The sequence below is a fragment of the Perca flavescens genome, chromosome 15, assembly GCF_004354835.1.
Source record: "Perca flavescens isolate YP-PL-M2 chromosome 15, PFLA_1.0, whole genome shotgun sequence".
Classification (NCBI taxonomy): Eukaryota; Metazoa; Chordata; class Actinopteri; order Perciformes; family Percidae; genus Perca; species Perca flavescens.
The window spans coordinates 115,001-130,000 of record NC_041345.1 but is presented as its reverse complement, the minus strand read 5'-3'; the positions used below and the strand labels follow the sequence as shown (position 1 = coordinate 130,000).

At 43.5% G+C, this 15,000-nt stretch overlaps 1 protein-coding gene across 1 annotated transcript in view; it reads right to left on the bottom strand.

Moving 5' to 3' along the window:
- The window catches only part of spns1 (SPNS lysolipid transporter 1, lysophospholipid), a 32,559-nt gene extending 20,358 nt beyond the window's left edge, over nt 1–12,201 (bottom strand). The window contains exons 1-5 of the mRNA XM_028599463.1: nt 11,967–12,201; nt 6,371–6,580; nt 4,981–5,046; nt 1,760–1,896; nt 608–759 (exon numbers count right to left, since the gene is read on the bottom strand). Of these exons, the coding sequence (XP_028455264.1) occupies nt 608–759; nt 1,760–1,896; nt 4,981–5,046; nt 6,371–6,572 (557 nt within the window). The 5' untranslated portion in view covers nt 6,573–6,580; nt 11,967–12,201. The remainder of the gene's footprint in view (nt 1–607; nt 760–1,759; nt 1,897–4,980; nt 5,047–6,370; nt 6,581–11,966) is intronic.
- Nucleotides 12,202–15,000: the final 2,799 nt, after the last annotated feature.

Below are 15,000 nucleotides of genomic sequence, written 5' to 3'. Positions count from 1 at the left end.
ATATATATATATATATATATATATATATATATATATATATATATATATATATATATATATATATATATATATATATAAGAACTCCAGAACAATATGCACTTTGACGGTTACATATTTGACATTGTGCTGAAAGAGGTTAAAGCTGCATATGCCATTTAAATAAAGAAACCATTTGCTTGTATTGCAGCTTAGCGCTATTATATAGCTTATTCTTCTTATATAAGAAGGAAAAATGACTTTTTCATCTTACATAACCCTGTTTGACTTCTTAGATTACGTGTTCATATTTTGAAAGTGCATGCGTTAGTCCTAAACGGGCCATTTTTTGGTAACAAGCTAGTCAGCTGGAACTAATAACAAGTGTAGCTGACGTTAGAGCAGATAAACACACGTTGAATCAATTCCGTACACTTTTGCTCTTATGTTGTTCTTTATAACTAAGGGTATATTGCCCCAGTAAGTTACAGGTAAGTGGAATTTACCTTGGTGATTGGTGCATACATGAACAAACAAACAGTAACAAACATAACAGAAATATACAAAAGTAGCTGTTTAGCATAAGAAAAAGGAGGCTAAATGTTTCCAAGGTAACCATCATTACACTCACCTGCCGACAGGGATGGCAAAATAGAAAATGGAGAGCATGTTGGTCCTCTTCTCCTTGACGTAGAGGTCAGCGATGATGGTGGGAGCGATGGTGGAGTAACTGGCCTCCCCGACGCCAACCAGGCCGCGCGTCAGCAGCAGCACCCAGAAATGCTGCAGGGCCACCAGACAGACAGGAAGGTTTACAACAATCAACCAGACAACAATCAACCAGACAACAATCAACCAGACAACAATCAACCAGACAACAATCAACCAGACAACAATCAACCAGACAACAATCAACCAGACAACAATCAACCAGACAACAATCAACCAGACAACAATCAACCAGACAACCATCAACCAGACAACAATCAACCAGACAACAATCAACCAGACAACAACCAACCAGACAACAATCAACCAGACAACAACCAGACAACAATCAACCAGACAACAATCAACCAGACAACCAGACAACAACCAACCAGACAACAATCAACCACAACAACCATCAACAATCAGACAACAATCAACCAGACAACAATCAACCAGACAACAACCAACCAGACAACCATCAACCAGACAACAACCAGACAACAATCAACCAGACAACAATCAACCAGACAACAACAGACAACAATCAACCAGACAACAACCAGACAACAATCAACCAGACAACAATCAACCAGACAACAACCAGACAACAATCAACCAGACAACAATCAACCAGACAACCATCAACCAGACAACAATCAACCAGACAACCATCAACCAGACAACAACCAGACAACAACCAGACAACAATCAACCAGACAACAACCAGACAACAATCAACCAGACAACAACCAGACAACAATCAACCAGACAACAACCAGACAACAATCAACCAGACAACAATCAACCAGACAACCATCAACCAGACAACAATACAACAATCACATCAGACAACAATCAACCAGACAACAATCACATCAAAGTATTGTCAGGACTGTCATTGTGCCGGAGGAAATGACACAAACAGACCAACACTCAAACTAAAACCTGCTAGTTTGTGCCCATAGACCGGTTCGGCAAAGTGCTGCAAATGCAGAAGTGCCTTAAAGCTGAATTCTATCTAACTTCCAGCAGGGGGAGACTCCTTAAACCTGTATTCTAGAAAGAAACGCACCTCTTTGGGGGTGTAGGAGCTGGCCAGAGTCACCAAAGCCCAGAATGAGATGCCGACGCTCATGATGAACTTCCTGTTGTATCGGTCGCCGAGGTAACCAAAGACAGGAGCCAAGAACATGTAACTGCAGATAAAAACTGGAAGACAACAAACAGAAACTCAGCACTGATCACACTAAAAACATTATGACAACATTAATCTGCACAGCAGCACTGTGATCAGACACCACACTCCCCCCCCCATCTACACAGGACAAGACACCCAAACTCAGAGACTCTACTTTTAGTCATTTTGCACTTTGATTGTTCTGTATACATTTTTCAATGTTTGTTTCTTTGTGTCTCTTTGTCTTCGTTTTATGTCTCTTTAATTGTTTTGCTCCCAATTTACCAATATTTTATGTTTCCTTGTCTTCGTTTGGGGTCTTTTTTGTGTGTTTGGGGTCTTTTTTGTGTGTTTTGGGTCTTTTTGTGTGTTTGGGGTCTTTTTTGTGTGTTTGGGGTCTTTTTTGTGTGTTTTGGGTCTTTTTGTGTGTGTTTTGGGTCTTTTTGTGTGTTTGGGGTCTTTTTGTGTGTTTGGGGTCTTTTTTTGTGTGTTTTGGGTCTTTTTGTGTGTGTTTTGGGTCTTTTTGTGTGCATTTTGGGTCTCTTTGTGTGCGTTTTGGGTCTCTTCATTAGCCTCTTTCTGACCAAGTACTTCCAGGACCGTAGTTCTAGGAACAGTCCACTTCTAAACAGATCCACTAACTACTCTCCCCCAAAACTAATTTTCCATTTGCATTCACACTGGCCCAGTGGCCACAGGGACTACAGGAGGGGTAAGGGAGTTCAGACAAAGTGGTCTGAAAGATTTTCACAAGAATGTCAACAGGTGTAATTAGATGGCTGTGTGAACACAAAAGACCTTCTCTTATTATAACACAGACATCTAACCTGCTGCTGCTCTTTTTAATCAAGCAGGTAGGCCTACCTTCATGTGTGCATGTACAAATAACCGTAGTAACCCACTTTGTCTTCGTGTTGTGTCTCTTTGATTGGTTTGCACCCAATTTACCATAGTTTTACGTATGTGTTGCATGTTTTAACACCAAGGACCATGTTGGAAATAAGTGTTTACACTTTAACATGCTATCCTTTGGATTATCTTGTTTGTCAAATCCAAAATAAATCAAAAAATGTCTCTCTGTTTCTTTGGGTGTCTTTATGTAGTGGATTTGTGTAGGTTAGTGGTCATTAAAACGTGTCCATGTGACCGTCGGGACCCCTGACCCCCCCAGTGGGTTTTTACATTCAGCCACAGAGACATCACCACAACAGCGCTACACAAAACAATCTCAAGGTTTTAGCATGTCTTTAAAATCAATACTTCCCTGGAATCTAATCTGTCTTTTTCCCCCCAGAAAACTGGGACATCTTTCAATAAATCAACTTTAAATACAGAATGGCACATATTCTGTTTATTCTAGTTTTCTGATACTATTCCACTGACATATTAGTTTCAACAACAATCTCTCTAAAAAGTAATCTGACTTTGTTAACCTGACAGAATGAACTGATGCTGGTATTTTTATTAAACACATCCTGTCACTGAAGCATTGAGAACTCTGTAAGTCTACAGACAGTTTATTAAAAAGATAGATTATGAAGACAGTAGCGTTACAAGCAGGCGCCATTTTGGGACAACAGTCATGACCAGTCGAACCTCGAACGCCATTTCTGTTACTTATGTTTTTTTAAAGTTTTATTTAGATAGGGACAGATACAAAAAAACATAGATAAACTTCAACAGTCATCTGATGTATGTATCAGTGTTTTTAGCCGAAGTTGATTCTCGACACTGGTCCCGTCACGTCACACGGTTCATTAGCTGTGAAAGGGGGCGTGGCTAAAGCACAGGGGGAGGGTCCAGCCATCACCAATGAAGAAGGAACTCTCTGCTGAGTTCAATGACACCTCACACAAGACTCTACCTTAAACGGCTCAAATGTTATGAAAGGGGGCGTGGCTTAAACATAGGGGGCGGGCCAAACCATCACCGATAAAGAAGGAACTCTCTGCTGAGTTCAATGACACCTCACACAAGACTCTACCTTAAACGGCTCAAATGTTATGAAAGGGGCCGTGGCGTAAGTAGGTGGGCGTGGTCATATTATAGGGGGCGGCTCAGTATCACACGTAGACCACACATTCTGAGTTTCATGTAAATCGGATGAGGTTTGTCATATAAGGCACATTTCATGTTGCCAGCGGGGGGCGCTATGACCAAAAATCAATTTTGGCCTGTAGGTGTCCTCAGGCCTGGACCCTTGTCCATCGCGAGACATTTCGGGCAGACACAACAACGTACACTCAAGTTACAACAACTTCTTTGTTCATCACTAAACAGTCAAAATGGCGGACTTCCTGTTGGGTTTAGGGTATGGCTCTAATGAAGTTTTTTGTGCATATTGACATGTTACATATGTGTACCAAGTTTCGTGAGTCTAAGTTAAACGCACCGCAGGGGCTCAATTTCTTTAACTTTCTAGGGGGCGCTAGTGAGCCATTTCTGTGCACCTATTCCCAAAACCCTTAAAATACGTAAATGTTCACCAGACTTGATGCAACCGTCAAATTTGGTGAGTTTTTGAATATGTTAAGCCCCTCAAAAAGCAAATTCATTTGGTGTAATAATAATTCCTTCAGTTTCAACAGGGCCTTCGCCACTGTCGGCGCTCGGGCCCTAATTACAGCGAGCCACGCAGTAATATTACCGAGTAGAGGTGTTTAAGGAGCATTTGAGTTATGGTCATGCATTTCAGATACGGTGTACTGGCTGCACATGACTGAAAATGCCAAAATGGCGCCCGCATGTTAACATGAACGCTACAGTCTTAATGATCTATCTTTATAATAAACTGTCTGTACACTTACAAAGTTCTCAATGCTTGTGTTAACATGTAGGGACCCTCGTTGTGCTACCGTGGGAGTGTGGTGATATGTTGAGCCTTGTTAGTGGTGTAGAAATAGAGATTTACCTTCTGCCCTGAAAGCTAGCGTTAGCAGCTAATCAGCGGTTAGCGGTAGCTTGTTTAAAGCTAGAGACGCATTAGATTAACATGACAACATATCCCAGAGAACGGTCGACTCGGTACACAAATGTTATTAACCACTAGGGTATTTTGCGCATGTATTGTCCTTTAAACACCTTCAAGGGTTATTTGATTTGTGAGATCCTCTTACCTGTTTGGAGTAGGCCGGACTTCCCGTCATCAATCCCAAAATACTGCTCGATGTCGGGGAGAACACCTGCCGGAGAGACATCTCATATGAATCTCAGAGCTGAAACCATTATTCAACTAATAATATGAGATAATGCTGCTGAATAACACAATATTACTTACGATAAATAAACAGATATTAAAGAGTTCTCAGTTCTGCTGCTTTCAGTATTCTGATAAACAACAACAAACTGCTTGTTGCATTCAAAACTAATGAAAGGAAATCATTTCCAGCTTTCTTTTATTGAACAAATTGAACATTGAATATAAAAGGCCCAACTAATACATTTTAAAGTGTAGTTTTCTGCTGATATTTTCTTTCAACTAAACACAAAAAAGAGAGAGCGCTGGTGTGTTACCTGCCACGGTGAAGCGAGAGAGAGAGCGCCGGTGTGTTACCTGCCACGGTGTTACCTGCCACGGTGAAGAGAGAGAGAGCGCTGGTGTGTTACCTGCCACGGTGAAGCGAGAGAGAGAGCGCTGGTGTGTTACCTGCCACGGTGAAGCGAGAGAGAGAGCGCTGGTGTGTTACCTGCCACGGTGAAGCGAGAGAGAGAGAGCGCCGGTGTGTTACCTGCCACGGTGAAGCGAGAGAGAGAGAGCTGGTGTGTTACCTGCCACGGTGAAGCGAGAGAGAGAGCGCGGTGTGTTACCTGCCACGGTGAAGCGAGAGAGAGAGCGCTGGTGTGTTACCTGCCACGGTGAAGCGAGAGAGAGAGCGCCGTGTGTTACCTGCCACGGTGAAGCGAGAGGCGCGGTGTGTTAGACGGTGAGCGAGAGAGCGCTGGTGTGTTACCTGCCACGGTGAAGCGAGAGAGAGAGCGCGGTGTGTTACCTGCCACGGTGAAGCGAGAGAGAGAGCCCGGTGTGTTACCTGCCACGGTGAAGCGAGAGAGAGAGCGCTTGGTGTGTTACCTGCCACGGTGAAGCGAGAGAGAGAGCGCTGGTGTGTTACCTGCCATGGTGAAGCGAGAGAGAGAGCGCTGGTGTGTTACCTGCCACGGTGAAGCGAGAGAGAGAGCGCTGGTGTGTTACCTGCCACGGTGAAGCGAGAGAGAGCGCTTGGTGTGTTACCTGCCACGGTGAAGCGAGAGAGAGAGCGCTGGTGTGTTACCTGCCACGGTGAAGCGAGAGAGAGAGCGCTGGTGTGTTACCTGCCACGGTGAAGCGAGAGAGAGAGCGCTGGTGTGTTACCTGCCACGGTGAAGCGAGAGAGAGCGCTGGTGTGTTACCTGCCACGGTGAAGCGAGAGAGAGAGTGCTGGTGTGTTACCTGCCACGGTGAAGCGAGAGAGAGAGCGCTGGTGTGTTACCTGCCACGGTGAAGCGAGAGAGAGAGTGCTGGTGTGTTACCTGCCACGGTGAAGCGGTCCATGTAGTTGAGCAGGTTGATGTAGCAGAGGATGAAGACGGTGAGCAGCGCTCGGACCTTGGACACCCCGCTGGGAGACTCCTCCGGTGGCGCCGGCCGGGTCGCCACGGCAACCTGGTCCTCCGCCTCGCTGTCATCGGAGAAGAACGGCGCCGAGTCCGACGTCTGCTCGCCCTGAGACATGGCCGCCGCTGAGCAGGGGACCGATGAAAACATTTAGTTATTATCTGCATTCTGGTGAGGACTCTCAGCCAGGAGACTGGGGGGGGCATGTCCCGTTAGAAAAGGAAATAACATTAAACACACAACTGGTTGGACAGAAAGGAGAGACACAGAAAGGAGAGAGGCAGAAAGGAGAGAGGCAGAAAGGAGAGAGGCAGAAAGGAGAGCTGTCAAGGAGAGAGACAGAAAGAGAGAGGCAGAAAGGAGAGAGGCGAAAGGAGAGAGGCAGAGAGAGAGGCAGAAAGGAGAGAGACAGAAAGGAGAGAGGCAGAAAAGGAGAGAGGCAGATCTGGAGAGAGGCAGAAAGGGACTCTCAGCCAGGAGACAGGGGGGGGAAGAGACAGAAAGGAGAGAAAAGGAAAGAAAGGAGAAACACACAACTGGAGAGACAGAAAGGAGAGAGACAGAAAGGAGAGAGAAAGGAGAGAGGCAGAAAGGAGAGGCAGAAAGGAGAGAGGCAGAAAGGAGAAGAAAAGAGAGGCAGAAAGGAGAGAGGCAGAAAGGAGAGAGACAGAAAGGAGAGAGGCAGAAAGGAGAGAGACAGAAAGGAGAGAGAAAGGAAAGAGACAGAAAGGGAAGAGACAGAAAGGAGAGAGACAGAAAGGAGAGAGGCAGAAAGGAGAGAGGCAGAAAGGAGAGAGACAGAAAGGAGAGAGGCAGAAAGGAGAGAGACAGAAAGGAGAGAGGCAGAAAGGAGAGAGGCAGAAAGGAGAGAGGCAGAAAGGAGAGAGGCAGAAAGGAAAGAGACAGAAAGGGAAGAGACAGAAAGGAGAGAGGCAGAAAGGAGAGAGGCAGAAAGGAGAGAGACAGAAAGGAGAGAGACAGAAAGGAGAGAGGCAGAAAGGAGAGAGGCAGAAAGGAGAGAGGCAGAAAGGAGAGAGGCAGAAAGGAGAGGCAGAAAAGAGAGGCAGAAAGGAGAGAGGCAGAAAGGAGAGAGACAGAAAGGAGAGAGGCAGAAAGGAGAGAGACAGAAAGGAGAGAAAGAGAAAGGAAAGAGACAGAAAGGGAAGAGACAGAAAGGAGAGAGACAGAAAGGAGAGAGGCAGAAAGGAGAGAGGCAGAAAGGAGAGAGACAGAAAGGAGAGAGGCAGAAAGGAGAGAGACAGAAAGGAGAGAGACAGAAAGGAGAGAAAGAGAAAGGAAAGAGACAGAAAGGGAAGAGACAGAAAGGAGAGAGACAGAAAGGAGAGAGACAGAAAGGAGAGAGGCAGAAAGGAGAGAGGCAGAAAGGAGAGAGGCAGAAAGAAGAGACACAGAAAGGAGAGAGACAGAAAGGAGAGAGGCAGAAAAAAGAGACAGAAAGGAGAGAGACAGAAAGGAGAGAGGCAGAAAGGAGAGACAGAAAGGAGAGAGACAGAAAAGAGACACCGAAAGGAGAGAGGCCGAAAGAGAGAGACAGAAAGGAGAGAGGCAGAAAGGAGAGAGGCAGAAAGGAGAGACACAGAAAGGAGAGACACAGAAAGGAGAGACACAGAAAGGAGAGAGACAGAAAGGAGAGGCAGAAAAGAGAGGCAGAAAGGAGAGAGGCAGAAAGGAGAGAGACAGAAAGGAGAGAGGCAGAAAGGAGAGAGGCAGAAAGGAGAGAGACAGAAAGGAGAGAGACAGAAAGGAGAGAGGCAGAAAGGAGAGAGACAGAAAGGAGAGAAAGAGAAAGGAAAGAGACAGAAAGGGAAGAGACAGAAAGGAGAGAGACAGAAAGGAGAGAGGCAGAAAGGAGAGAGACAGAAAGGAGAGAGGCAGAAAAAAGAGACAGAAAGGAGAGAGACAGAAAGGAGAGAGGCAGAAAGGAGAGACAGAAAGGAGAGAGACAGAAAAGAGAGACAGAAAGGAGAGAGGCAGAAAGAGAGACAGAAAGGAGAGAGACAGAAAGGAGAGAGGCAGAAAGGAGAGACAGAAAAGAGAGAAAGAGAAAGGAAAGAGACAGAAAGGGAAGAGACAGAAAGGAGAGAGACAGAAAGGAGAGAGGCAGAAAGGAGAGAGGCAGGAAGGAGAGAGACAGAAAGGAGAGACAGAAAGGAGAGACAGAAAGGAGAGAGACAGAAAGGAGAGAGGCAGGAAGGAGAGAGACAGAAAGGAGAGACAGAAAGGAGAGAGACAGAAAGGAGAGAGACAGAAAGGAGACACAGAAAGGAGAGAGACAGAAAGGAGAGAGACAGAAAGGAGAGAGACAGGAAGGAGAGAGACAGAAAGGAGAGGCAGAAAGGAGAGAGGCAGAAAGGAGAGAGACAGAAAGGAGAGAGACAGAAAGGAGACACAGAAAGGAGAGGCAGAAAGGAGAGGCAGAAAGGAGAGAGACAGAAAGGAGAGAGACAGAAAGGAGAGAGACAGAAAGGAGAGACAGAAAGGAGACAGAAAGGAGAGAGGCAGAAAGGAGAGAGACAGAAAGGAGAGAGGCAGAAAGGAGAGAGGCAGAAAGGAGAGAGACAGAAAGGAGAGAGGCAGAAAGGAGAGAGGCAGAAAGGAGAGAGGCAGAAAGGAGAGAGACAGAAAAGAGAGAGAGAGAAAGGAGAGAGGCAGAAAGGAGAGAGGCAGAAAGGAGAGAGACAGAAAGGAGAGAGACAGAAAGGAGAGAGGCAGAAAGGAGAGAGGCAGAAAGGAGAGAGGCAGAAAGGAGAGAGGCAGAAAGGAGAGAGGCAGAAAGGAGAGAGGCAGAAAGGAGAGAGACAGAAAGGAGAGAGATGAACAGTTTGGATTCTTTCCATTCTAAACTGGGAGGATCTTTTCTTTACTTTTAATACTTGAACTCCTGACAGACTGTTACTGCTGCAGGACTTTAAGTTGTATTTGTACAGTGTAGTATTAGTACTTTAACTGCAGTAGAGGATGTGAATACTGCAGTAGTCGTCTAAACCGAGCGTGGAGGTTTACTACCTGATCAGGTGGGACAGTTGGACAGATAGACTGCAGGTTTACTTTGGGACAAAACTAACTGATTACATTAAAGAGGAGAAGAGGAGCTGGTTGTCTGCAGAGAGATGAGGAAGAGGAAGAGGAGCTGGTTGTGTCTCTGCAGAGAGATGAGGAAGAGGAAGAGGAGCTGGTTGTGTCTCTGCAGAGAGAAGAGGAAGAGGAGCTGGTTGTGTCTCTGCAGAGAGATGAGGAAGAGGAAGAGGAGCTGGTTGTGTCTCTGCAGAGAGATGAGGAAGAGGAAGAGGAGCTGGTTGTGTCTCTGCAGAGAGATGAGGAAGAGGAGCTGGTTGTGTCTCTGCAGAGAGATGAGGAAGAGGAAGAGGAGCTGGTTGTGTCTCTGCAGAGGAATGAGGAAGAGGAAGAGGAGCTGGTTGTGTCTCCGCAGAGAGATGAGGAAGAGGAGCTGTTTGTGTCTCTGCAGAAAGATGAGGAAGAGGAGCTGGTTGTGTCTCTGCAGAGGAATGAGGAAGAGGAAGAGGAAGAGGAGACTGCGTGAGAGAGAAACCAGAGTCACGAGATCACCACAACAAACAGGAATCTGTTCTGATGACTCAGACGCTTCACCTCGGGACTCAATACAGGAAACATCAAACCTCCTCTGCAGCTATCTGTCTCTGTGTGTGTGTGTGTGTGTGTGTGTGTGTGTGTGTGTGTGTGTGTGTGTGTGTGTGTGTGTGTGTGTGTGTGTGTGTGTGTGTGTGTGTGTGTGTGTGTGTGTGTGCATTCAAGCTCTTCCTGGTGCATTATTTTTGCATAGTTGCAAATTCATAAAAAGGCTAAACAGCCTCCAGGTTCCATGTGTCCGACTCGAGGCCCTTTCCTGATCAGCTTATGCTTCCCACAGATCACCTGCATGTCTTCCCTCTCTCTCACCTAGCTGTCCTGTCCATTAAAAGGCAGAAAAGCCCCAAAAATAATCTTTAAAATGTAATCAGAAGGATTGTTTTAAACTCCATGATGGCTGAGGAGCTTTTTTGGCGCTTTATGTCGACTAAACTGTGAGCGAAACTATACGAGACGTAATAATACAAAGATATTTGACTTGGTTGATGAAATAAAGCCCGTTAATAACCTGAACATGTCCGGCCTCGGTGGGATGCTTATGTCCCAGCGTGGTCCAGTAGTGACAGGGATATCTGCTGCTCTAAAGCTCTAATCAAACACTCGTCCTAGGACTCTTTGTTCGTGTCCTTCACGGTGTTTTCGGGAGAGAGGAGCTTCATCAGCTGTCAATAAGTGACTTTCTCCTGTGTTGTTGTTGTCAATGTTAAATCAATCTGAAATGTTTTCCTGACAATCGTTGTCTTGATTAATCTTTTAGATAAGCAGTGACCAAACATGCCTGCAGTGATGTGTTTAAATGGCTCGTTGTTGTCCGAGCAACAGTAAAAAGAACCAGATGATTTTATTAAATTACCGCGGAGAAAGAAAGGACACTTTAGAAGAAGAGCGACAACGTGTCTGTTGATCCAAACACAACTCATTGATCAGAGAGCTGATCAGTATCAGGACCCACCCCCCCCCCTCAGCACTCACCAGGATGTGATCCTGACGTCAGACTATCACCCCCCACCTCCCCCCAGCACTCACCAGGATGTGATCCTGACGTCAGACTATCACCCCCCCACCTCCCCCCAGCACTCACCAGACAAAATAAGACAATGGTAATCAAAGGGCTGCAAGATTTGGGATGAAGAGTTCATTTCTAACCCTTTCTATTGTTCAGGTTCATGGTTCTCCAAGTTTGATTTAAGACCTTTTAACCCTCATGTTGTCTTCATAGTGTGTGTATATATATATATATATATATATATATATATATATATATATATATATATATATATATATATATAGTAAATATATGGTAAATGCGGGTATCAAGTTTAAGAAATCTCCAAATGCATTTTAGCAGGGAGGGAATGCCACACCAGACTCCATTCACGATTGTGTTATGTCAAAGCTATTCCTCCAGCTTTAATTACAACAGACCAACAGGTCAGTTTAGAGCAAGTGAAATTAGAAAATATTTAAATGATGTCATGAATTCGGCAAAAACGTTAGACTTTTTTCTCTAATTGGAAAAAATAACTTTTTACAATTATCTACAGCGCTTATTATCTAGCTAACGACGGTTTAATGTAAATCCACTGATAATAATAAGAAATACGTCGAAGTTAAAACGAATATAATAATTAGCTGGAGCATGTGAAAACCCCAAATTGCTACTGCAGCAATGCTAATAATACATAAAGCGTCCGGGGGAATAAGGAGCCAAAACAACGCTAAATTGGCAGTATTTTGAATGGAGTTTGGCTGGAGGCTGTCTAGCTAAGCGACAGAGTTCATCACATCTGTCCATGTGTGTTTAGCAGCTCATTGCGCAGCCAGCTGGGGTTAGCATGCTGCGTCTGTTAGCCTCTTGTTGTTGTTGTTGTTGTTGTTTACCTGGGAGGATGAGTCAGGGCTCGCGCTTCTTCTTCTTCTTCTTCCTCCTGCCGCCGCTCCAAATATGGTCTTCGTCACACAGAGCAGTGGGTCTTATTCAGAGCCCATGTCGATGCGTTCACGATCTAAACTTTCTCCGTGAACAGCGTCTGCTTTCAGGACATTTAGATACACGTCAGGACACTGCAGAGACAACGACCATTCTGCACCGCTGCCATGTTGGGTCTGACCAAACTTCCGGTCCGCAGCTCACATGACTCCGACTGCAAGTCACATGACAACATTGATAATTCGATCAGCGGGCGTTAACGGTAATATATTCATATAATACATGATACAGCCATGGTTTATATTAATTAGATCTACTAACTCATTATAATAACATCTACTAACTCAGAGGTGTCAAACTCAGTTTCCCAGAGGGCCACACTGGAAACTAAGAATCACATCAAGGGCCAGACACGGAGAGTTTATTCACATGCTTTCATTTAATCGAAAAAGTCAAGGATCTTTTACTGGATTACTGCGTGTCTCATATATTCTCACTTACAGTTTGGTCGACATCATAGGCGGCGCTAGGCTATTTTTAGGGGTGCTGAAGCACCCCTAAATATCATCTCAGCACCCCTGAAAATAAAGTCCTTATTGTGATAATGTGAGATCGTTTAGTGCTCAAAGCAGTGGCGGTTTTTGACACGGGCGAACCGGGCAGCCACTTAACTTAAAAAAACATATAAATAATCCTCTGTGCCGCGAAGCGTTTTTCTGTTTTCTATCATTTCACTGTGTGGGGAATCTGCAGATCAGCGCCCCCAACAGCTGCAGAGAGGTCAGCCCCCCCTACTTTCACAATGAAATGGACTAGTCCGTCCCACAGTGCGCCGCCAAAGATAAACAAACGGTGACAGGAGAAATGGGAAGTACACAGAGACGGAGAAAGACGAGTCTAAACGGTCTAAACCTTTCTGTTATGGCAATGGTCTAAACGCCAAAATGAAAAAAAGTTACCCAAGCGGCTCAAATAAAAGAAAAAAGCGAAAAGACATGTTTTCGGGAGTAGCAGGACCTTCATCAGCTCTACTTTGGTACACAATGCATTCTCTGTTGATTAGTTGATTACATTTGCCTTCTGGTTGACAGCACAAAGGAGCGAGGAGAATAGAGAGGGAGAAGGGCAGAGAGAGCAAGATGAACAAGGTGAGAAAATGGCTAGGTAGCCTATAAGACATGTATATGGTAGGACTACTGTGTTTTATTTTCTCTTTTATTTGAAGATTATTTTCTAGTTGATTACAAAATGTTTTGTATGTGATTGTCAGTGATAGGACGGAGGGAAGGAGATAGAGGGAGAGGAGGAGGGGGAGAGAGAGAGGAGGATGGAGAGAGAGTGGACAAGAGAGGGACCTGGAAGAACCAGGTGAGAAAGTGGACATATATTATACGGGCAAAAACACTTAAAACATTCCATTCACATTATATTTACATATGCATTTCATGGAGGACTAGGCTCTTAAGAAAAAGAGATGTTGTGTTTTCCCCATCTGGTTCAGAGGCATTATTAGATTAGATGAAAAAGTTGAAAAAACAGCAGAAAAAAACATGAATAATCTTGTCTAAAAATATGTTAAGGCTTATTTTACCATTCAAGGTATGTGCAGGGGTGTAGCTCCAAATTCTGGGCCCTGTGAAAGGCATTTTCAATGGGCCCCTCCCTGCAGCCAAAGCTATGAATTCTAGCATATTTTTGGGCCCTCCTCACATGAGGGCCCTGGGCACTCAGTCCCTCCCCCAGTCCAACACCCTGGGTATGTGTGCTGCAATAATCATGCTTTGTAGTTTCCATCTTTTTTCACAGCAGATGCATTAAATCTGTTGATAGTTTGTCATAATTGCATATCTCAATCTGTCTATTTCTTTCCCCAAAACTCACAAGAAGTCATGATTTAAGGGTTTAAAAAAAAAAAAAATCTTACGGGAGCATGCCCCCAAACCCCCCTAGCTTAACTGCTATCAACTTTTCATTAGGGGCTGAGCACCCCCAAAGGTCAGATCCTAGAATCGCCCCTGGTCGACATAGAGCCCCTAAAAAGTAACTTAGCCTTCAAAGAAAAAAGCAACAAGAAAGGTCTAAAAAAAGCGGGGAAAAAAGCACCAGAAAAGGCCCCAAAAACGTTGGAAAAAATGCACCAAGAGTCTGCAGAAGTGACAAAAAATTCAGAAAAAGCGCCAAAACTTTGAAAAAGCTACAAAAACTAGGTGGGCCAAAATGTATTGTGAACCTAACTTGATGTTCGGGCCTCAAGTTTGACACACATGTACTAACTCATTATAATAACATATTAACTCATAATAACATATTAACTCATTATAATAACATATTAACTCATAATAACATATTAACTCATAATAACATATTAACTCATAATAACATATTAACTCAAAATAACATATTAACTCATTATAATAACATTAACTCATAATAACATATTAACTCATTATAACATTAACTCATAATAACATATTAACTCATAATAACATATTAACTCATAATAACATTAACTCATTATAATAACATTAACTCATTATAATAACATATTAACTCATAATAACATATTAACTCATTATAATAACATATTAACTCATAATAACATATTAACTCATAATAACATATTAACTCATAATAACATATTAACTCATAATAACATATTAACTCATTATAACATTAACTCATAATAACATATTAACTCATAATAACATATTAACTCATAATAACATTAACTCATTATAATAACATTAACTCATTATAATAACATATTAACTCATTATAATAACATATTAACTCATAATAACATATTAACTCATAATAACATTAACTCATTATAATAACATTAACTCATTATAATAACATATTAACTCATTATAATAACATATTAACTCATAATAACATATTAACTCATTATAATAACATATTAACTCATAATAACATATTAACTCATTATAACAACATATTAACTCATAATAACATATTAACTCA